This window comes from Bactrocera oleae, chromosome 2 (assembly GCF_042242935.1).
Source record: "Bactrocera oleae isolate idBacOlea1 chromosome 2, idBacOlea1, whole genome shotgun sequence".
Taxonomy (NCBI): Eukaryota; Metazoa; Arthropoda; class Insecta; order Diptera; family Tephritidae; genus Bactrocera; species Bactrocera oleae.
The window spans coordinates 66,064,261-66,090,732 of record NC_091536.1 but is presented as its reverse complement, the minus strand read 5'-3'; the positions used below and the strand labels follow the sequence as shown (position 1 = coordinate 66,090,732).

Below are 26,472 nucleotides of genomic sequence, written 5' to 3'. Positions count from 1 at the left end.
AACATTTTTCTTTGCAATTTTAAAACACTTGATAAAGAGTTTTGTTACCTATTACTCCCAAAAATCACCTTTTTTAGGCTGTCACACTAGGTGTGCCCTAAATACTGTTTTTTTCTTTTTGAAGAAAGTTTCTTCTAAAGTTAGAGAATAAACGTAATCGGATGTTAAAACAGAACGAAACAGAAATCATTGTAAGTTGTATTTTGCTCGGTAAATAATTCTGTTTTACTGCTTAGTGATATTCTAGGAACTTCCGAAGTTACCGAAATGCGCACCGAACCGATCATTATGGTTCCTTTCGTACTTATATCTCTCTTACCTCGTTGAACTAACATTTGCGATTTTCGATTTGTGAAATTTTATTTTTACAAAAATTTAAAATCAATACTCACATTGCTACATATTTAAGGCTATCACAGTGTATCTTATACTCCATTGCTGTTGTTAGAGGTATGTTTAATATCCTACGTAGCGTGTCACGGATACGTGTCGTGCTCGTGTGATCAGTGGCAGTGCGGTTCCAAACTGATAAGCTATCCTCCTAACAATAGGAAATCAAGAAAATAATTTCCGTTAAAAAACTTTGTACATAAATAATTGGTTTAGTATAAAAGATATAATAAATATATTGTTTGGCAGATATGAAGTTGCGCCAAGGGCTGGAAAACAAAATAACAGTTATACTCACAAGATAACCAACTTTAGACGAAATAAAACAATATTTTTTTGCATTCATTTATTACATTGTTATTTTCAATCAATCAATATTTAAATCATTTATCCAATCAATTACGCCAAAAAAAAAATACTTGTAACAAATAATGAATACTATATATTAATTAATTTAATTATATTTGTTTGTCTATTTTCGTTTATCTTAATATAAACATTTGTTGTTATGCTTCTTTTTTGTATTTTATGATTTTTGTTTTTAAACTTTTAAATTTTATTATGTAATTGTTTTATGCTTTTACTTCAAATATTCAAGTATGTATGCTAACACTAATATATAATTCAAAAACAACGAATTAACTAAACTTACTAAAAGGAGAAAATGTTTTAATATAATAGTCATATTTTTTTTCTATTGAAATATATATATATTTTTGTTGTTATTTTTTTTTAGCTTTTTATATTTTTTTATAATTGTTGTATATTTAATTATATATTTTTAATTCCATAATTGTATTTTTTTGTTAGTCGATTTTTTTTTTTATAATTAAACCGTTTAACAATAATGAGTATTTTTCCATCAAAAAATTTGTTATATATTTTTTATATTAACACTTCGCTTGTTGCGCGCATGCGCGACTTGTGTTTGCCGGCGGGTTGTTGCCAGCGCTGCTCCTTGCGCATAAATTTATTTCCATTTTAGATTTTTGTTTTTGTCTATATTTTTACACAATTCGTTAAGCTTTTGTATTTGCTATTGCATATCCAGAAATTGCAATTACAAATTTTGTTGGGACTATCAAATTTGCATATGGACACACAATACATATGCATGAGTGTGTGTGTTTTTTGCTTTTTTCGTATATTTTTGCATTTGGTGATTGTTTTCATTCCTTATACATTTTTCAATTTGTTCACTTTAGATTTTATATATAAATATTTTTAATTTTGTTGTTGTTTATTTATTGAATGCTCATGTTTTTATTAGTAATATATTTTGCATATGTGTTTATGTGCGTGTGTTTTTTCGTGTTTGCTTGAGAGTGAACCTGGAATGCTGTAACTATAACTGTTAGGCGCCTAGATGTAGGCAACGCTTGGGTACTGTGAATGTACTGCCTATTCATTTGCTTCGAAACATGTGCAGTCAATGCACTTCTAGTCGATTTTGTGGAATGTGTTAAAGTTTGCACCTAAAACTATACTTTAATATAACTCATAAGTTGAAAATCCCGCATAATTTTAGGTGCTATATTTTTTATGTCTTTTGTCGAAGCATGGATTGACAATCATTTTAAAGGATTCAAATGTTTGAGCCTAAAACTATGCTTCAATATAGTCCGTAATTTGCAAATGTAGCATAATTTTAGGCACCATATTTTTTAAGTCTCATATTAGACTATAACTAATTCGCGAATTCAGCATAATTTTAGTCGCTTTATTTTGCTATACTCTTTGCTTCGTCCCATTTTAAATGATTTCCATGTTTGCGATTAAAACTATGCTTGTATACATTTGGTAATTTGTAAGTAGCATACTTTTAGGCGCTATTTTTTTTTAAATTTTTGTTTCAATGTTTAGTTTTGTATGCGAATTTTCAAAATATGTACTATTGCTTATATGTGATTACGCTGCTTTGCAGTTTTCTTTTCAATCTTGAGATTTTCTTAAATACGTTTGTTTTTTTGTTGTTACTTTTTAAATATTATGCTTGCTAATAATATGTAATTTATGGGCTCTTCGACCCAGTGTCGTGTGCGTGTGTGGGTTGGCTAACGGCTTATTTACTGTTAAACCTAATCGCCCCCTCTCTTTCAAATGCTGCCATTTACATTTTTTTCAATATAGTTTAATATACCAAACATCGCTTCAAAATCTGTAACAAACAAGTTCCGGAGTTTAGGTTTTTCATTTCGCTCCACCAAACTAAGCACTTTTAATTTTTTTGCTTAATTTTTATAAGTACATATGCATATATTTAATTTTTGTTTATGTATTATTATAGTAATTTCTTTATGCGATTTTATAGCTGCATTTCTAACTTGAATTCACGTTGTATGAGTGCCTCCTAAATATGTTATATGAAATATATTTAATATATATATATGTATATGTATTTTTATGTATATATATTTATAATATTAATTGTGTTAATTTATTTTATTTAATTATTGCTTTTTGGATATTAAAGTTTATCATTTTCAACATTTCTTTGAGTTTCTTACGCATTTCGTCGACGTTAATTGAGAAATTTTGCCAATTATTTAATTCTTTGGAAAAGTTCCCTAACCATTGTTGGTTTATATATTTGTAGATGCATTGTTATGTAGATTTCTTAGTCTATTGTGTTCTTTTCTGATATCTTCAAACCCACAGCAGTTTTGTAGACTACAGCAAAATTTTTTGTTTTTTTTTCGATTCTTTGATGACATTTTTGGTTTTTAACCAGCAGTTGCTGTCATTCCACCATACGTTTGATATGTAGTGGTTAGTTTCATTTAAGCTATGCAGCATACTAAGCATTGAGAATCTGCTTAAAAATATGGTTACTAAAAACAACATAATAACAGTTTTCGAATCCAATGAGAATTTTTTTTATTGGATTGGGGAAGAAGTTGCGGTATAATCTTCAAATTTAAGAAATATTAATAATATAATAATGAAATCGGCGAACAATCACTTTTTATATTGTGTTTTGCATTTTTAGTTTTCGAAACTTTCCTTTTAATACACCCCTCAGTGTTATTTTGCTTAGATATTTTTATATTTTCATTAATGACTTGACTATTATCACTAAATATCATTCTTTTTTTAATGTACTAATATAAGTTTGGAAACTAGTTTATTTTTATACATAAATATTAATTTTTCTTTGGTCTGGCTTTGTCTTAAACATTTCAAATACCATTAATTTGCTTTGGTAAATGCTAGGCTTAATCTCTTAATTAGATTTGAAATATTTTTTTTTTTGGTTTGGTTTATCTAAATACTAAATTTTATTAATTGAACTTGCGAGTTTCTTAAAATCGTATTTATATTATTTTATAATCAATGTTAATGCTTAACAATTTTTAAATTAAATTGGCGCTTTACTGATTTTAACACGTTTTTGGTAGATTCGCATAATAATATGTTATTCTACTGAAAATCTGTATTTTGTGGGATTGTGTTTGCTGTATGCTTAGTATAAATTAATTGCATAAAGAAAAAATAAGTAAAGAAAGTGAAGCAATTCCCGCAATATAAATTATGTACGTGGGTATATGAAAACAGTGAGACACATTCTGTTACTGTCTTCAGTGACAGCAAAATCTCTTTCAAAGTCTGTCGTTGCTCTCTCGAGTTTTTTTAATATTTTGGTTTGAAGTTCTAAACTTTATTTTACCCATAACCGCCTTCATTGGCATGTAAGAATACTTTCTGAGCCTCTCTTTTTAATAGTTGGTTAAGGTCGGGTCACAAACTCGAGTTTAGTGGCCATTTTGGTGTTTAGTATTATGGGTTACTCACAAACATCGTGTTTACTGGACACCACGTTTTTAGTGTTTAGCAGATACAACTCTGTTTTGCAACAAAATTCGAACGAATGTTTGAAAAAAAGGCTTTAGCATCTACTATTTTGAGAGAAAGAGAGTTCAGAGTATAATATCCAAATATAATGCCCGGAAACCGTGAAACAGTGTAATTTTAGTGGAATAATTTCAAGGTAATTTAAATGATTTTAAGTGAGAGAGTGGTTGGTTCTCAGATAGCTATAGCACTGTCAATACAATATACAATATAACAAATACATGTTAAATATAACTAGTTTACAAATTGAAATAAAAATTCCATAACGTTTTATTTAGTAGTACTAACTAAACGCAAACATATATTTTTTTTCATTTCTATCACGCCTAGGAATCAAGTTATTATCACATCTTATTTTTAAGCTATTTATACGATGGTTTTGAGGAGGACAGGACAAGAAATAGAGACATGGATTTTTTGTCAAAGATGTAGGAAAACTCTTGACCTGCAGGTGGAAATTGATTTTTTTGTTTTAATATGCCAATATTAAGGAGGGAACATCTAAGCACGAATATGACCGCTGCTATTATTTGAATAATAAAATAATTAATATATTGGAAACACCTCAATTTTTGAGAAAAAAAAGTAATTTTAAGGACGAAAACTCTGTCAACTAGTGTAATCATAACAAAAGGTTACAAACGTCAGCTGGTATCTACGATTTGTGCCGCTATCGAATGTAATAAGTTGTGTGTGGTGTGCATGTGTGTATGTCGTGTATTTACGTGAAAATCTAAAGTAACACCTATCGAACACATTTATGTTTTTTCATCACTTTGTTTTGCCATAAATTACATATTTTATTTTAGTACTATACCTAGACATACATATATAATTCGTAAATGTTTATGTTACATTATCTTTTGAAAATAGTTTAAATTTTATTGTAATTATTTAAAAGTTCTACAGTTTTAAATATCGAGGTTTATATACAATAACGATTTATGACTGGAGTCAATACAGGTTGTGTAGCGTTATATTGTTGGATTGCAGGCAGGAAAATATACGGTCTTATTTACATTTGAAGGTTATATTTATAAATATATGTATGTATATTATGGTGGCAACTGTAATAAATAGTGTTTGCTGATATTCAACAGTTGCGATTTTCGATTTGAATGTTAGCTCATTATTATTTGCTTTAATTTTTTAATTTACTTGAAGTTCGATTGGTGTTTTCCTAAACATCATTTGCCTCTGCACCTTAGTAATAAAACGAGAACAAGTAATATGAAATTGAACTGAGCTGAAGAATTTATGGATAATAATTTTGAATTTTTCAAGCCACTATGTATTCTTGGAAGTCGCCATTTTGCCAAGAAACAGAATTTTGTCTAGTCTTTCAATTAGTATAGTAATAATAAATTTTTCCTGTTTTTGAAGTTCCCTCAAGATAAATGGAATCTAAACTTTATTACCTAAAATACATTCATACATATATGCTAAATGGCGCTGTGGTAAACTTTTTTCATCGAAAGAATAATAATATCCACACTATTGTGTGAAATGCTAGCTTTATCCTGAGAAAAATAATTATGTATTAGAATATGAAAAAATATATAAGTTAAATAGGTAAATACCCAATTTTACATTAAACTTTTTAATCAATAATAACATTAAATAGAGCTCTTTTTCCCAGAAATATTTAACATAATTTTTTTTGTTGTAAAATAATTTTTTTTCCACAGGAATAATACATTTTTTCCAATGAAATAAAAACAAATATGTGTATATATAGAATAAATAAATCAAATAATTTTCACTGTTCAATATTCCACTATATTTATGTATACATATATGAGAATGCGAATTTGTATTATATTTTTCTGTATATTGCGTGTGTTTATTTACTATTATATGTATACAAGTTTTTGTGTAATTTATCTATACAATTTCGAAAAAAAAATCTACTTATGCAGATTAATGTTTTTTTTTGGTTTGATATTTTTGCTTTATTTTTATTTTTTATTTGAGTTATTTATTTTGTATGTATAAATTTAAATATTTAACAATTTTTTTTCTAATTTTTAATAATATTTTATTTTTATTTTATTTATTTTTTACACTTTCCGCTTATTTTTTATTTATACTTCTGTTATTGTTTTCTTTTAATTTAATATTTATTTAGTTTAACATCACAATACAATAATATTTACTATAAATAGTTTTATATATTTTTAAAAATTTTATTTTTGGTTTTTTCTTCTTCTGCATTTGTTACTAAACTTTTTATTAATTTTAAACAAGTATTAATATTTATGATTTTGTATTTTTGTTATAATTTTTATTTATTTATATATGTGTTCTTTGTTTTTGTGTTTTAGTAATACCTTTCCATTTTGCTGATTTTATCTCGCTGTAAAAACTATGCAATTGCTTTTCCTCTTTTAGATGGTTTTAAAACCATTTTCGCTTGTGTGATACCCGAGACCAGTATTTATAATAATTGAATTTGAATTATGTTCAAAAGTATATGTATGACTAATTGCCTTTTTTAAATGTTAACTGTTAAATATTGAATTATTTTAGAACTTACACATACGCAATTATTTTAAAGGGACTTTTTTAAAGAAATTTACATGTAACGAGTATCAAGATTTTTAAATATTCTTATTTACTGATAATCTTTAACAAATATTTTTAAATTTTTAAATAAATAAATCTTGATGTCAAACACTAAGACTGTTAAGTAATCACAAATGCACAGAGCAAACAATAAATCACGTGGTCTCCGATTATTTGCCTTTGAACGCAAACACGAATATGTAAATTTTTTACAGTTTTTGATTATTTGTATAAGTTACTAATTGGATATTGAGAAAAAAATTCCCATACACCCCACATCTTCAAACCCTATCTCAACACCAACTCATTTCCTTACAGCTATTAAAATAAAACTAATCTTAATTTCATACAATTAAAAGCTCAAAGAAGAACTGCAAGGGAAGATGTAATCGGATATGTTAACAACACCTAAGTTTGTATATATATATTACATTTGTATATAATATTAACCACATACATTTTAGCAAAAAAATTTTAACGCCTCTTAAATCCGGTTGCACCGCCAACACAAAGCTGTCATCGCTGCACTTACATGAGTTATGCTGTATGCCACCTGTGCTTGGATATTGCCGCTCTGCTGCCACCGTTATCTGTGATTATATATGTATGTATGTTGCTGTTGGCTCCTGCAATAAAAATGCACAAAAGAAAGAGAAAGGTGTCTTGTTTTTATTGTAGCACTTTAATGTCACCGCTGAGGCTGTGTTGGTTTCACCCTTGGTGGCCTTGTGAACAAATGTTTCTCTGCTGTGTCTAACTTTGGTGGTTTTTTTATGAGCTGCTTTGTCATTTTTTAGAAGTGTGTATATGTATTAAATAAAAAAATATATATAAAAAAATAATAGCGCGCTCTGCCTTTGAAAAGTAAATGGGTATTAATGTGGTGACTTATTTTAATCTTCTTTTGCACTTATATGCTTATATTTAGTTGTCGAATAAGGAGAAAATAAAATTAAATATACCAACTTACAATAAAATATATATAACAAGTAAGGAATTCGCAGTTCGGGTGTAACCGAACATTTTATACTCTTGCAACTTGCAAGGATCAAACCCGCCTTAAAATCATTAGGTGTTGGCAATATTTAAAAATGTGCGATAAGGTTCAACTTCATTGTTCGACGAATTCGCGAATGGATTACAATCAAATTTAATATCATATTAACTTCTTTTGAAGATCATAGACTCCTTTAGTTTTATTACTGTATTTTACTTCCTGTCAGCGAAAATTATACTAAAATCATCCTCAAATCATGGGATATAAATATATAAATATAATGAGTTGATGTGAAAAACGTCAACCAAAGAATCGGAATTCATTATATTGGGGAACTGGCGTTTAGACCAAGACCAATTCATTTATATTGAACGCCAAAAAAATTAATATAATCTTATACATTTTAAGAAAACATGCCCACTTAATTTCTAAAAATATCACACATTTTTACCTACCAAAACGGTTTAAAGTCAGGTGAAAAGTCGGAAATCATTATATGGTATATTGAGGGCAGAAAAATGGAAGGGCTGATTGCATTAATTTTTGATATTGCTCAGGTAAGTTTGAGATCTTCTTATTTACAAGCAATATGCTAAATACATATACATACAATTATACCAAATACATATATGGAGTAAAGTCAGGCAAACGTTTCAATACCCTGAATATCAGTTATTTGGGGACTAAGGCAAGTTTTCGCCTGATTTTATCCAATTTGGATACAAAGATAGACTGTTATTAGAAAAATACTCTATATACTCGTATGTGGTATAAATCAACTGGAAGTTCCAAAATCTTTATATTAGGTATTTGAGGGCTAAGGGAAGTATTGATCCGATTCAATTCATTTTTGCCTCAATAGCATATTATTATCAAAGAAACATTTTCCTCTAGTTTAATAATATATTTATTTCACAAATTGACCGATATTTTCGGCAAAAACTCAGCCCTACGCACTGGAGTCCACATATTTGGCGTCTGTGTTTTATAAAGTCCGATTTCGACAATTTTTGGGCGTAAGGTGAAATACCCTGAGGGTCAAGGGTAGAAATCTATATATTTTATACAATATAATAAATATATACAATAATAATTATCTCTTATATGTTATCTTCTATAAGTATTTGTTATTGAATTTAGTAATTCACAAAACTTAAACAAATATTCATATTTCTTTGAAGCTGTGTGGATCTTATCTCAACCAAAAACAAAAAAAAATACTTAGGTAACCACTTCAACACATGTTATATATCAAACAATTTTATTATATAATATCGTTTGAGACTACACTGTTAAGAAGTGGATTAAATAAAATAGCGCTAAAAATTATTAGCATGTCTATTATCTTTATTTTAAGGCTCCCATAACCTTAATCATTCGTTAGAGAACTGGAATAAAAGTGCACCAAACAATAAATTCCTCGTATAACACTGTTCTGTAGTTAAGTGTAGTTAAGTAGCGCGCTGGAGATATTTTCTAAGTTTCAAGTGTGCTACTAAAGTGATCAAATATATCAATTACATTGAATTGATGTGAGTGTTCAGGAATACTATAAAATCACACCTTGAACACTCGATAAAAAGTACTCGTATATTACATCCAAATAACTTTTTTAAGAGATTTCAGCCACACAACTTCTATTTTAAAATCAGTCACCCTATTTAATATAAGTAAATAAGAGTACTAAGATCTATAAGATAATTTTCAGGAATACAATCACAAACAAGTACCATACAATATTCAGCAAGTTACCAAAGCACTTTTGGAAAAGGTGCCAGTTTCGCGAGTCTTGTTACCCATAAATAATTTCTGGTCTACTAATGAGCTCAAACAGTTCACTTATAACTATAAACGGTATAATATCCCTTCAAAAACAATAACCGCATTTACCGAATTTAATCTTGAATAACATTTTGAATCAGGTTTTAATAATGCCATACTCTATAATAAAAAAAAGTGAAAATGGGTTGGCCATACTTTGCGATAATCACACGACGACATTATCAGAACAGCGCTAGACTAGAATACTCAAGGAATTCGAAGACCAACACATGGAGGCGAAAAGTTGAAACAGAAGCATAGACACGCGGTTATCTAATAAATACATCTGATTATAATTTGGCTTTCAAGCCCATCTGCATATTGGCACTATGAAAAATACAACTATACACTCAATAATAACTCCAAAATATTCTTTAAAAAAATTAATGAAGGTATATAAAAGAGCAAACATCTGAATTCAAACGAGCATTCAGTTCTAGTGATGAAGATACAATTGTATTTAATCTGCTATGTAATACTCTAAATGATTAAAGTATTAGCTAATTTAGTTAGAAATCTAACCAAATCAATCCCAGAAACAAAAATTATATAGAAGATGCAGAACTAATTCGAAATATAAAATCTCTCTCCTCAAAAAACATTCGCTTATATTATAAGTATATCTTCTGGGAAAAATAACAAAAATGGACTAGCCAAAACAAACTAACATTAACAATGTGTGCAGCCAAACAAACATGACTGAAACATATTAACCCTTAAATGCACACACAGCGGCGCACAATCGTTTAGGTGCTGCACACACGTACACATGCGCACATTGACCGAACCTAAAATCACTGTCTGCAACTGTTTTCATGACATAGGGGAAATCGAATGACGGTTTTTAAGTGTAACAAATGAAATATGCAGTAATAAATTGGTCCACGGAGAGGAAGCTGGCTGCACAAGCGCGCGAAATGCGAGAGTGACAGCCAGAAATAAACGGTTTGTGAGTTCGTTGGTGGGAGGAGGTATCAGGAAGAGGACTCTGCAAGACAATGGTTGCGGTGCGGACAACTATGAATGTGTTAGCAACGATTTAGCAGTCAAGACCAAAAGCGAATTAAAGTGATGTTGTAGCAGCAGCAGCGGCAGTCACATGTGCTTACACTGCACAAACAAGTGCAACAACAAGTAAGTGCAACAACTCGGCAAGTTTGAGAAATGAATTGTATATGGAATTAGGAAAAGGATGTGGCATTTGGTTTGCAATAGTTGTTTTCACTTGCGAGCCAAAGGCGAAGCTTATGCCGTTATGGCGTAACGAAATGTTGATTGTTGTGATTGTTGTTGCGTTTGTTATAGGTGCTGAAAGTGCTTAAATGGCAGGCGAATCCGACCGACAATTGCCAGCACGCGCGGAAACGAAATTATATCCGGACAGTGTTGTGGAACTCAGTCGACAAATGTGTACTTGTATAAGTAGTGCTGTGCGCATAGATGTACTGCACTTGTGGACAGACGGATGAAAGACTATTACAACCAAACAGTATGTATGGCACAGCATGCGAGTATTTGGTGTGCTTCGCTGTGTGTACTTTTTGTTTGTAGGAGGGGTATACATATGTGTGTGCGCGAATGCACCTTTAGAGGGAGCCCGCTCGTTCAAGACTTAACGGAGCAAAGCTGTTCACCGATTTTACTTGTAAGTAGAGAGCACTGAAAAGGATTAATAACTAGCTTAATATGATAAAAGGCGATATGAGCACGAGGGTATACATTTAGGTAATATGCGGAAGGGCGAAAAAAGATCAAGCATTTTGATTTGCTACAAATATGGAGTCAATTTAAGGGAACTCTTCCAGGTAGAATTCTTGTTGGTTGGTACGATCTCGTTAGTAATCATTTTAAGAATTCTATACAGACGTCGTGACACGAGTCAGCGTACAATGAATACAATAATGAATGTCTCGTTATTTTTTTCTACAATGCTTGACAGACAAATGTATTGGGCACAGACGGCACGAAAAAAACAGCGAAATGTCTTTGTTTACAAATACTATGAATGTTCCACCTCCTCCACAAACGTAAACTGAAATATTGGGGAAATATTTTTTGAGTGCTAGGAGGATAATAGACCCGATTTCAGTAAATCTTTGATACATACTCAATTTTTATTTATTTTCTAAGTATACAGAAAATAATCCTTATTTGAAGATATTATATCAGTAAGAATTTCTGAAAATGTTAAATACTAGTACTGGTTACTTTACCACAACACTGGCTACCGTTTAAATTACTTAAGAGCACAAAAATTTCTCCAAATCATCCGTTTGTGCATTTATTAAAAAAATTTTGCGTATACGCATTGTTGCACTATAAAGCGAAATAGCATTAAATTGGGTGCGCGAAATTTGCACCCAAAAACTTTTCTTATTTACCAAGTTAACGCTTTCAAATAAACTTTCCAACGCTAATCGGTTGCTTTTGCCGACGCACACACTCCAGGTACGCATAGTAGGAACAGCAGTGGCGGGAGTGGAAATTTTGCGTTAATAATTTATTATCCATGATTTATGTGTTCAACAGCGCAAAGAAAAAAGTTAAAAAGTGCGCCGTGAAAAAAAGTAAATGCAAGCACTAAACACTTTTGCGCCATGGAGAATTATGAGCGGCAATTATTTTGTGGTCGAGTTGGAGTACAATTTGTAGTATGCGCGGTACCCAGTAAACCATTGTTGTTTAAGTGGATAATTTGCTGAAATAATTAGTTTCATCAACCAATCATTTTTTATGGTTATTAAATGTCAAGAATATTGGACTTAAGTGAGAAAGAAAATTTCAAAATATATATCTTTTGTGAAATCAGCTTAGCGTTACTATGAACGAAAATGGACCAAAATGGTCTTAAGCATCGAGTATTTGTTTAGATTCAGAGAGAGATGAGATGCCATAAAAATGCCTAAAAAATATCAAAAATCCTAGCTTACCATATGATTATCGTATTAAGTCATATTCCAGGGGAATTCAGAGAACCTTCTATTACACTGTACAAGACTCGGCTGGGAATTGTAAAAAGGTTTTCTCTACGTTTTTCAAAATTAGCCGGCGAATTTTAAAATATAACTTATTGAGATGAATTATTCGAAATAACTAGATTTTAAAGTCAAGCCAATATTACAACTTCTTTTAGAAAAACAGACTTTGAGTGAGTACTTATAATATCGGTCACATAGGCTGAACCGAGAAATGTTGTTTCCAAATCACTTCACTTCTACTTTTGGCTTAGAAATTTGCTGCGTGGGTTATCCGGGCACTGTCTGCCTTTTATTTACTAGCCATACAGCCAGCAATGGTATTCGAAATTCACATGCAACAGCGCGTGTTTAACCTGCTTGCGGAGGTGTAACCACCATAGATTACAACAAGTGAGTCAAGTACATTTGTGCCAACACATACATACAAACTATATACTTTTGCAATTGCTTAGCAACATGTTTCGTTGGGTGAGTGTTTGTGCATTTTTTACATCTTGCTGACTGAAAACAGCAGTATATATTATATATATAGTATAAACACGTACATATTAGAAACTATCTATGTAGTGCTAGACCTTGACCCAAAACTAGGTTAAGCATAGACCATTTTTATTTTTCTTTGTATTTTTATTAAGTGTGGTTTTCCTGTTTGGTTGCGCACAATTATTATTTGTTATATGCATTTTTACTAAATAAAATATTATTAATTTTTTGTAAAAGTAAAATTTGTTTAAGTAATTACAGGGTTAAAAATAAATCAATGGAAAGTAAAAAATTGTTCCCATTTTTTTAAAAAACAAAAAAAATTTTGTGTAGAGTATAGTTAGCTGTGCCCTGCGGAAGTGATTGCGAACAATATCAGAAATATACCGTTATGGATACTACTTTAAGAAGCTGTAGAAAAATGTTGATTATTGCTAGGCTGAATGCAATTCTTTAGAAGCTACTTCCTTTCACATGTCTGATTTATGCTGAGAGTTTCACGTGGGTCAGACAAAAAAACCACAGAGGCATACCCTTGTTATACCGCCACCCTAAATATCTGAGTGCATATTTTATACAAAAACAACTTTCAACTTCATTTTCAGGATGCGTACTAAAGATTGGGGGAGATACTTAACCACAAGTTCATCAAAAACTGTAGATATCACATGAATACTCATCAGTATTATTATTTTAAATTTATAAATAAAATTTAATTGAAAGCAGTCCACAATTTAGTGGAAATATTCGCTGTACTACGGCGCATTCAGTATCACATAAAACACATATAAAATAAGTAAGTTTTATTTTTACATACGGATATATTACATATTTCATTATAACGGAAAGCGGTCGGTCACGATACGCAACAGCTGTGTGCAGCCTTGCACTCACACACACATGTACACATATACATAAAACATGTCCTGCTCGTAGAGTTCTGTTTAATTGCAACATGTGGTGCGAAATGATTTGCAGCATACTCTTTGTGCATGAGTTCACAGAATAAAGAATAAATTAAAAATATTATATGAATAAAGTAAAAATAATTTCAATACGCCGAGTATTACTTAACAGAGAAAATTATTTTCTTGCTATTTTCATTTAAAAATAGAAAAGAAATTATTTGCGTAAAATTTGTGGACGATTAACTTTAAAAACTCTTTCTAAAATACAAACTTAAAAAATAGTTATAGATATGTATATAAATGCAGGAGTGGAAAGCGCTACCCCAATACAAACACAACTGCAAATAATAATAATGTAAAAATAATACAAATTTTCAATTCCAAAATATTTTATTTTGCTACAAGGACAATGCAAGGCCATGAACTGGCATGCCATCACAAGGATTTGATAATGATGATTGCATATAGTATACACAAGTAAATTCCAGAAAAATCTACTAAATGAATCAAAATATATATAATAATATAATAAATTAAATGTGTATTGTTTTAGAATCAAACAAAAATAATGTGCAATAAAAAATATTGAAATTCAATATGAAATAATACCAACTATTTATTTTAATGTGAAAATTTATTGATATTGTGTTATGAATAAAATGCGAAACTAGCGAAAATAAAAATAATTCCATCCGAAGTAAAAAAAAAACAACAATAAATTTATTAAGTTTGCGACTTTTAATTGAGAGGCGATTTCAAAATCAAAATTTTCCAGCAAAAAAGTACGAATTTAATATTATTAGAAAAATGCACTAAGTAATTAAAGTAATACGATCAGAATAACTTCGTGTAAATTTTTTAAATTGAAACGTTCGTTAATGAATACAAATTAAAGTATACATATTTTGCTTAAATATATTCAACGCATTCATACTCCGAAATTGGCAGTATAATAGTTGCCTGAATTTGACAGTTCTGTATACTATAATGGGGGAATATATAGATAATAAAAAAAAGTGGCGATCAGTGGTCTGTGATTGGTATCGGATAGCCATTTAAAATTTGAATATTGGTAAACTCTCTCTCTCTACTCTACTCACGTTGGTACACACACACAACAGGAGTGTAAAGATTTTATGTTAAGATTAACTGGCTTAAAACTTTGTTGAAAACTTGTTCAATATGTTTTCATAAAGCACACAACGTCTTAATTTTAAAAAATTTTTGTCGGAATACTTTTATTTTAGCTTTAAATTACCTGAACAAAACTCAATATGAAAGGAATTGAGATCAAGATTTTTTTACACTGGTAAAAGTATTTACTTAAATTTAGACATTGGTTATTATTCTATTCTGTTGGCAATACCTTTGTTTCGATAAAGTCTTTGATATATGATTTGTCTTATTCGGGGTTACTCTTTCGTTATCGCAAAAGTTCTTTTCTCTTGAGGTCTGAGTGCAAGAAATAGTCACTGTCAATAATTCGAAACTCAATTCCTGCTAGCGGGGGATGCGATTATATATCTCGCTAACTTTTTATCATTTTTTTTAAATAATAAAACTTGTTCCACTAAATGTCCGACAGCCGACATGAAATCTCTACTCGTCTTTTTACAGACTACGTCTTATAGTTCTACTATTTAGCCTATATGGTAGATAAAACGCAGCAGCTTAAACATACGCCTGACTAAAATGTTGTGATTTAAATATATATTATTATTAAATAAACAATAGACTCGTTACTTTCGCTGCACCGTAAATTACATTCAAAACATTTTAATTACGTAGTATATCACGAATTTAATTTGCACCAGAACCATTTTGACAGCTTAAGATTTTGTCAAAGGCATAACGGGGTCAGAACACAAAGTGCACTGTGCTGAGTGGAGAGAAATCTAGATTATTTTCTGTCAGCAACATTAGCTGTTGCTCCTGCAATAACAGCAACAATAACAAAACTAATTTATGCTTTTGCAAATTTATTCTATATTTTCCAATCAACGGAATTTCACACACACACACGGAAAGGTGGCTTCGTTGCATTTTTATCAATGACACTACTTCGGCGCTCTTATTGCTCTCGCTCTACAAATTCTAAAGTGCTTGCGGTGCTATTGATTTACGACGATATTATAGGGCACGTGGCCAAGAAAATTCGAAGCACATTTTCTATATACATGCTAATATACCTCTATGTATGTATGTATATAAAGCTAAACTCTTGCATGTATAAAATTTAAAGTGTTTTAAAGAAAATGAAAAAAGTTAATTATATGTTATGTTGTGCCAGGCATCTCGTGTGGAATGATAGCGAAGCTGAGAAGAAAAAAATTGGCGATAAACTTTTTTTAATGAAAATTAAGCAGGAAAAAAATTTAGCTGACGTGGGCACTAATAATACTAAAAATAACAGAACTGTGAGAAGAATTAGTGATTAAAGGATGAAAATATAAGGAAACTTTCGAGGAAACATTGAGGGCATACGCAGAGAGCGATTGGAAAGACTTCAAATGATGGTGAATATTCGGAAAATAGAATAAATCGTATTAAATAAAATATATGTGGGTTTCTGCTCTCTGTAGCCCCGAAAAGAATGATAAAAATTTTGAGGTTGTTTTATGAAATCCTGTGAAGTTTAAAACCGGTAGATGGCGCGTGCGTAAAGTAATTACGAAAATATGTCTCTTATAGTGCGATATTCTTCATTTCATAGCTTTAAAGAAGTATCAATAAATAAAACTAAATAAAATTTGAAATTGCTCTGTTTTTTCATCGACATGCTTAAAAGTGGATTGAAATATGTTTTGGTTTTGCTTTCACACGAAAAATAAAATTTTTGTTTTTGGAAATGTTTTTTTATTATAAAAAAAATTATTTAAAAATGTGAAAATTAAGATGACAACAATGCAAATGACTTATCCCAGTCACATAATGCTTTTGACTTCGTCGATAAATCACTTGCGGATGTACACTACTTTTCAAGAAGTCCAAAGAACTAACTACAAAATACTCGAATTGTCGACGACCAAGATAAATCCAGTATTTTAAAACAACGTACACAATACAAATGGAACTTATTAAATTAAAAAAAAAAAATAGACAAACAGTCAACAGGAAAGTAGCCGACCCCAAGGCAAAAAAAAAAGTGCAAACAACAAAGCAACAAATTGCAAAAGAACATGCCACAAGTCAGTAGCAATACAAAAGCAGATACCCTAAAAGGCACATTGTTCCGACGTTGACGGCAACCAATCAAACTTACAATACTTATTTGTTGGCGTAACTAACTGCGCGATGAAGTCGAACAGCACGGTTTACGATGTTTTCCAGCAGCTGGGGCGAATTTGTTCGAGGCATTGTGATAAGCTAGCGGTTTATGAGGGGGAGCAATGACTACGTGGGGAGCATAATTTTAGGTATGCGGTGGTAGTGTGGATGCCGTAACGGATGTTTGTTCAACTATTTGAGAAGCTTACATTTGGAAATTTGAGAAATTTTTGTAAACCCACAACAAACAAAATAGCCAGTAGTCAAATAGGAAAACAAATAACAAGCATATCAATAACAGTAATAACGGAAGAGACAACCAAATGGGCGTATGTGTAAGGATATATTTATGTGAGAGAATTAATTTTGTGAAATTTACTAGCCAATTGTCTTAGAGATTTCTAATAAAATGTTTATACAGCTACTTAAATATGTAGTACATGATGGGCACGGTATACCATTTATACATATGAACAAACGTCAATATGAGACATTAGCTTGTCTTAGAAATTTTCAAGAATTTTATTTCTGGATCACATATACAATACATAGTTTTATAGTTTAAAGATAAACTATTCTGGACTCTATTTTATGGTTCTTATTACATACCATGATCGTAAGATCAATTTCGAAGCCTTTTTTTCAATTAGATTATCACTGTGAAACATTATAGAATCTTTAACAGTAGAAATTTGGGCTTATAAAAGAAGTTGGTACATCTTTTTATACGATTTTTTTCCGAAAATAATTTCTGTAACTACTAGAGGCGTCGTTATCAAAACGTAGAACTACATAATGCTATTTGAAGTCCGAATATTTTTTTTTTCTTGAAAAAGTGAGGTTATTAAATTTGATTCGAGTATGTGAAAAGTCATTTGTCTTCCCCATGGAAGATTATAAACCACTTTATGCATATTAGTACTTAACATAGAGAAGGATTGTATTTTATAGAGAAGCATAAACCCGGATACATTATTCAACTAATGAAGTACCTCTGTAGTCTTAGATGTATTTGAGTGGGATAATATAGGTCATAAATGGATTTCAGAAGCTGAAGATAAACAGAACCACTTTTGATTTCCTAGCACACTGAAATGGTTGTCAGCTCGCAAAACGAGCCCCCTAAATGTTATATGCTTGGCTTTTTTGGAATGTGGCTTTTAGAATTAAAATATTATATTAAAATGAGAAATCTACATATTGTACTTTGTAGAAATAGTTCGGGTAAATTAGAATTTTTTCCTGACTTTTGACTTTAGAGTGTTTTTTTTTTACGTAAAAGAACGATGAGGAGTTTTAATGTGTTAGTTTTGATCATGTTTTGAACATGTTCACTAACTTTCAGCTCGTTGTAAATTTATGTAACCTTGCATGTTTGTTTTGACTGGATTAAAATCAATTCTTTAACTGTGTGTGTTGCTTTCATCAAAAATACATCGATATAAGAACAAATTTAAAACCACCGAGCGGTGAATCAAATATTTTATAGGATGGTGTTCGTATAAAGAATCTAGTATGTCTGTTATAGACTAAGCTATCGTCAAGGAAATTCCAAAAATTCCAGCCAAATTTGAATTTAGAACAAAACTTCTATAAAGACCTCAGAATAAGCAAAATATTAAAGCGAATACCATAAAATATAAACCTTCAGCTACTCTAACCTTGAAATCTTGCGTCTTGGGTATACCATAATTTATTTTGTACATACAAAAAATGTATTGTACAATATTATTTTAGCACACAACTAAAAATATCATACACAGGAATGTTTAGGGCACTTTGGTGTATTTTATGCTTAACCCATTTAAGAGCAAATGGAAAATGAAAATAGAAACATTGCCCAAAGGGAAAATTTCAACATACCGACACACGTACCGACATTTGCAAATGAAAGACCCTACACTACCACACATATAAATGTGCATGTAATATGTAACTAAACTAATTTAAACGCATACAATCAGAGTGGCTCAGCCTGCAGCTATACTCTTAAGGGTACAAAGCTAAGCAATTAGGGGCAAAAATGCGAAATCGGAAGGGATTGGAGCGAATGGGGGACAAATGTTCGGGAGTTAAGAAGGCAATTCTAGGAGATATGCTTATATCGACAAATCTACATATGTATATATGCACTAAAATATATACATATATTAAATATATATATATATAAATACACATTCATTCTGCATATAGTATGTACGCATGTATGTAAGTAGTTATGTACTTGTATGCACAGCTGGCTTTAAATAAATTCATCGACTTTAGTTTAGATACCCTTAATCTTATGTAACTGTAACAAAAACAATAGCCCAGGAATAATATCGACACTGCAGCTCTTAGCCCTTGTATTTAAATGTAGAATTCGATGCCTGTTTCGCTTTGAGCTCATTTATAATACACAAAAAGCAGTTGCGGCTACAATGTTATGCAAAAATGTGCGTTCTTGTATTGTAAATTGTATTTATGTATGTAGGCATGCCGTGTGCGTGTGTATACGTGCATTACTTTAGGTATTTATGTGACTTCTTTGCAGTTTATTCTCCGTTTGTAAAAGTAGTAGTGAGTTATTATTATTCTGTAACTGTGCTGAATTTATGGTTGTTTTAATTTCTTGCCGCAACGATTATCCACGGAGCTCGAGTAAATACAAAAATATTGTGTATATATTTCTGTTTCGGTACGCGCTGGTATGAATATATTAGAGCAGGTCTACATGCCCATATGTTGTGGTAGGTATCTACTTTGACGGTAGAATTAAGGCTTTTTTTAAGCAGATCAGAGAGTGAGCTCAAAACTAGTCAAGGAGTGCACAACCTCACTAGCAGTAGCATCAAGCTACTTATATATTAAATTTGTCTGGGCGCTCGGCCACAGTGGAATTGTCGGAAATTGTAAAGCTAAAGAGCTTGCGGGCGCTGCATCTATGGCCTTATCGTGAGCTCAGCAAGTGTTGGTCAGCAACCAGCAGTTATGGAGTTTCGAAAGTCTTCTGGCGCAGAGTCGAACGTAAAAGGTCTATTGAATTGCTAACGCTTAGCAAGGTTCACATCGCCGCAATGATAGGCGTCCTAACTGGGCACTGTCCCATTGACACTCACGCGGTGAGGCTAACGATTTGGAAGGACGTAACTTGTCAAAGTTGCAATGAGGAAGACGAGGTGAAAACACCTACACACTTTCTCCTCCACTGTCCGTCTTTCGGCAGACTAACGTTGAAGCATCTCGGTTGCCATACTTTTGACGAACTCGAAATTTGTAGCAGGCTATAGGCATTTGGTCGATATGCGATGGTCCTGTTGATTCAAACTCTAGCAGTCCGAGTGGGATTATTCGTGGCTTCACGAGAAATCAGACAATTTACCTAACCTAACCTACTGGTAAAAATGTTTGTAGTTTACTAGCAAATCTTATGTAGATTAAGAGTCCGTGTTTGTTATGTTCTTTCAGAGAGTGCGAGCTGTCCAGTAGCCGCAATTTTTCATCAAATATCAATACAAAGTGTATTGAAGACTTTATGGAGGCCTAACTTCTAAACTTTATAATCCTTTACAAAGGCAAAAGTAGTTCCCCGATGTAAAGATTCCAGCTCCTCCCTTGTTCACTATTTTTGCAATACCAGTTTCTTTTTGTATCTTCTCGAATGCAACCTTTCTTTGAAAATTTTACGTAAGTAAATAATGAAATGTGTACTTCATTTAGGATTTCCACAAGGGTTGTGTGACTTCGTATTTATCCGCCAAAAGCTTAGCCAATTTGTAAGCGAATGAGTGGAGAATGGTCCCTGTAGATTAGACCTAAAGGCACTTTACATTGGCCGGCTTCATTTTGCATGGGATTAATCAACACGATCGGGGATACAATAAACTGGTAGAGCAGCAAAACGGAATAACAATAACAACGTGTGTGTGTTTTCATGAATGATAACAAGCTTAACTTCAGACTGTAATTGTGTTGAATGCCAGCTGAGCGGCAAACAATCCAAATGACTAAAACTTAATTACTAATACCAATGGACGACAGAAATCGTGCCAACGCCCCTGCTCTCTTTTAGTACTACACCTTCCCAATGCTTTGCAGTCACAATTAATTTACCAAAAAGCGTGAAAAAGTGAGCACGTAAAGGGAAATGTGGAAAAAGCCAATATAGACGAAAATGGGAAGTAGCAAAAAAAACTAAAATGAAACTCAAAATAAAGGTAGCCGCCAAAGCGGAATAGAATATGGTCTAGTTTAATGATTCACCGCGGCTAGTAGTCCTAAGCTATTAATATATTGCTTTCTTTTTGTTGCTTGCGACGTCTTTTAACGGTTCTGCCGAATTCAAGCTCATACAAAAACAATCGTGTGCTCAAAGGTATGTTTGTATATTACATAGTGTTAGTATATGTTATGCTGCGCGTTTGTTGGGTTGGGTAACGCGACTTCTGCCGTTATTTTCGGAAAATTAGTCGTTTGCGTGGTTTAACACACCGTTACCTTTGATGACGCTATATCCCTGACTATGTCGCAAGTTTACGGCGTTACAATGCAGGTATTTTCTGTACTACAATTCTAGAACGAGAAGCTTTTTTAACACTAGAACTACGAAAGTTTACCATATACCTATTTCAAATAGGTCTCTCTCTCTCTGAAAAGTAAAAGCGTAAGAACAAAATAATCTATAATATTATTATATACACAAATATAATAAAAATCATGACATTATGGTAAAATATTAAATAGGAATAAAGAGGAAATGGTATAAATAAATGATGCAACCGGTCATTTTGACCGGTTCGTAGTTCTAGTGTTAATGGAGCATGCTTCGATTGGAGCATTAGCGTGGAGTTGTGCGGTCGCCTTGTGGTGTTGAAGGTTATTTATAACAATGGCACGTTTCGCTCGTTTTGATTCAAATGTAATGTTCTCACGATTTTACAATTAAATTAAGAATTATGGAAAATTGGATTTTTTATGAAAAACAAATCTATCATCTTTTATGGATTTTTCAAGTTCATTTTATGGTAAACATACATATCAAATGTTTAAACGTGAGTTAATGTGGACTTTTATAGGTTTGGAAGTTTTACACGGTAAGCTATACCTTCGGGAAATTGTGATTTTTCTTTGTGCTACAGTAAGAAATCATGGTGGTATTCTCTAAGACCTTTTATAAGGCTATCATAGTCAATCATATCAACATATATGTATAAAGAGAGGAAATAATATTTTCGGTATAAATATGAGACTCCTATGGCAAATAGATTTTGGCTCAAAGGCCAAAATTAAAGCGATATAAAATCAAAAAAGTAATAATTCTAGTAAATATATTCAAATCAGTTGCTTCAGCGATGTTAAGTTCAAACTAGAGACTAACATGGGATTAGATACTCAGTAAAAAAGTAGTCTTTACTTTTTCAAATTAAATCTGCAGGCTACCTGAGTACCTATACATATCTTTAACATAGAAATTAGTTTAAAAAAATATATATTTAGATTAATAAATACTGAGGATTTAAATAATGGTATATACTTAGATATGAAATTTAAAGCAGTTAATAGGAATTTAATACTTAAGCACAACCATAAGATAAACATTGGCGAAATAATTGAACTATAACTTTGGAATGTATATGTGTATTTGAGAATATTTATCGTTGATGACAATAAAATTGTATTGAAGAAATTTGTATAAAGAATATAACGTCATAAAACACCTACTTTAAAAATCAACAATACTTCAGTTTCTATGAAGTCTATAGTATAACAAAATATTCATCCACCCGCTTTTAACGGGCAGACAGCGGAAAATTTGGCATTCAATTGAAATTAAACGCCTCTCACAAAGCTTTGCGGTTTTCACACACTTTTATATATACGTAGGTATGCATGTGTACACGTTAATTAGTCGGTTGTTCTCCACACAACGCCATCATGCGATACACGGCAACAACAATAACAAAGCAACAATATTTACGAACTCCACGTCAATTGCCGTGAAATTACATTACATCGACAAATGCAACAATTCAACGTTTAAGCATACAAGGCTGCACAATAGATTTGTGCATATGTATATATTAGTTATGTATGGGTGTGTTAAAATTCAAAATACGCCCATACAAAATCGTATTTAAACTATGGTATAAATTTCGCGTTTTTTGCACCGACACATTTTCGCCAGTAAAGTGCAATGTGGATAGTTTGGCTATAAACCAGCGAATTACCATATTTCTCGCCGTTTCTCGCCAGCACATACATACACACATGCACACGTTGGCATGACTACACGAAACTAAAAATAGAATCGCCGGCTGGACTAACTAATTACAAAACCGAGCTTTTATGTTACCGGCAGCACCTGACGAGGAGGCCATCGTGCCACGTAAAATGTCGGAACTTTGTGAACGTAAAAAATCGATGATGCGAAAATATTCTGCAGTTTGTTGATTGGAATTTCAAATGGGACCTGGCTGCTCCAGGACATCGCATGCCTGGGTGGAGAATAAAGCGGCTGGCGCAATGCAATTAATCGAACACAGCTGTGTATTTTGTAGTTTCGTAGACAAAAATTGGATGTATGTAAAAAGACATACATTTAATTTAAAGCAATTTGTTCGGATTAAACGAAGTTCAATAAAAAATAAATAAATGAACAAACTAAAAATGAAACATCCAAGTAAAATGAAAAAAATATTGATGCGAATAGAGAAAAATTTTCAAGTGACATAATTTAACAAAAAATAAAATAAAATAACATAAAAATAGAATATAATAAAATAAAGTGAAATAAAAGAAAATAATATAATTTATAATTTGGTTATACCGTAGCTATATTACCCTTCCCAAATACAAAAGGTTCCTTACAAGAACTTGATTCCGATCGTTCGGTTTGTATTCAAATGAAAAAGTTTTCGATACAAGCACATTTCAGACCGATATTGAGGAACTTGTTCGCGTACATTCAGACAGACGTACGTGGCTTAATCGACTCCGATCATCATACTGATCATTCATATATATATTTACTTAATATACCCTGTTCAGGGTATAAAAATAAAGTATAGTAAAGTGAAATAAAATAAAAATAAATAATTGGTAGGTAAAAAACTGGAATTTGGCGTGTAAATAATCTCTGAAAGGCCTCTTCAATTAAACATGCATCAAAAGAAAATTGATCGATACGATTCTAAAATGAAAGATGGAGAAAACGTTACTGTCACTAAACGTTACTGTGATGAGCACTAGAGGTAAATTATTCGCCATGTTTTGGTTTTCCTCGTCCATATAACCACGAACAGGGACTAGGTTTCAGAACGACAGTGCAACCACACATATAGGGCTCGAGATACTCATTTTATTAGGAAGACTTTTAGCAACCAAATCAAGTCAGGAAGTGGGACAAGTCGGTCAGTAGGTTAGGCTTGGATAGACTACTTGTTATGGCTTCCTCAAATCAATTTCCTGTGCGAGATAAACCAGTTACGACTAATCAGCTTTAAACCAACTTATAGTTGACTTTATTGAAAAGACACGCAATGTTGAAAAAAGTGATGCAAATTGTACCGGCCAATTCGGCGTAGTTGGGTTGGCAATCACTAATATACTAATAATTATTAATTTTATTCCATTATAAATAATAAAATAGCAAAATTAATCATTATTTGCCATATTTTTCAGGACTAAAAATGTGAGTAGTGCTGATAGTCGTGCGTAATTGGCCATTCCAGTAATTTTAATGTCAAAGATCAATAAAATAATGGAAATCGTGGAGTCCGACCATCATGTAAGCACTGTTTCGATTGCCTGAAAGCACAACATTACAAAAAAACCGTTTGCATCTGTTTAAATAAGCCTGGATTTAAAAAAAAGTTCGATGTGTGGATGCCATACGAGTTAAGTCAAAAAACCTCATAGATAGCATTTCTATCTACGAAACGCTGCTGAATTGCAACAAGATCGATCCATTTCTGGAGCGGGTAAGCTATAATCACTGGTAATGAAAAGTGTATCCTTTACGACAACGTTAGGCTTTGCTATGTGTTTGGTGGGACTGGCAAGGAATCATCTAATATGTGCTGCTTCTACGGCTACGGCCTAACAATTAATTCGCATCAGGGCAATAGGGAAGAAATTGTGTTCCATAAGGGCAACGCCAGGCCACATACATCAATAGCGACTCACCAGAACCTCCGAGAGCTCGGTTGGAGTGGTTCTTATGCATCCACCTTACAGTCCGGACCTGACACCAAGTGATTATGCCGAATGATTTTGCTGAAAATCGACTGCCCCCTTTTTTTGTAAATAGAGACAACGGTTAAGATGAGAGTGGCATCGAAATCGTAACAAGTTATCAAACTAAACAGTTAATATCTTCAATTTAATTCAAAAATTATGGATTTTTGTTTTGTTTTGGTTAATAATAAAATTTTTAAATTAATAATTGTATTAACAAATAAATAAATAAATAAGAGAATATTCGAGAGCGAAATGTCTTCTAAGGTTTGTCAGCGCTAAGACCATTGATAAATATTTTTCTATAATAATTGTTTGGGTAAAAAAAAAACGAGTTTAAGAGTCAAAAAATAAAAATTCATATAAGAAAGGAAAAATAGAGGCTCTAGGTTCGCTGAAAGAAGCTTGTTATACACTATACTTGTATTATATATTTTATATTAAAATTAGTGTAATATAAATATTATATATATTTATAAATTGTAATTTATGCATTTTAGTGAATTTTATTAAATTCCAAGAACGCGTTTGAAGGTGTATTACACAATAGAAAATTGTTTTGAAAATATCTTTCCTTGAATTATATTATGCCACTTGTTTCTTACGGGTAAACCTAACCCTTAACTAAGTGGAATAATTACCCTGTAACTAAGCTAATGCTTTGAGTATGATTAGTGTAGAATATGATTATTTTATATGCCTCTATTGATAATTGTACGATTGTTGACTACTTTTTCAGCTTACTTCAAATTTATTAGTACACATGCAACTTAAACTAATCATTACAGTTTCATTGCGGCGAGTCATAAACCAAAACAGTTTCGGCCAACAGCCAAATTGTTCATCGGACTCAATCGATAACCAAAATTGAATTCGAATGCAGTGATTTATAATTAATTTTAGCTTAAACGCAAATATATGCAAGTTGATTAATTGTGAATGCTCCACGGACACAACAATGGGCGAAATACAGTTGTAGCATTACATGCTATTGACC

At 31.6% G+C, this 26,472-nt stretch overlaps 1 protein-coding gene across 1 annotated transcript in view; it reads right to left on the bottom strand.

Annotated features, from left to right (window-relative positions):
* eIF4EHP (eukaryotic translation initiation factor 4E homologous protein) overlaps positions 1-26,472 on the bottom strand; it is a 127,842-nt gene that overhangs the window by 2,325 nt on the left and 99,045 nt on the right. Inside the window, exon 3 of the mRNA XM_014231211.3 lies at positions 393-541. Within this exon, the coding sequence (XP_014086686.1) occupies positions 393-541 (149 nt within the window). The remainder of the gene's footprint in view (positions 1-392; positions 542-26,472) is intronic.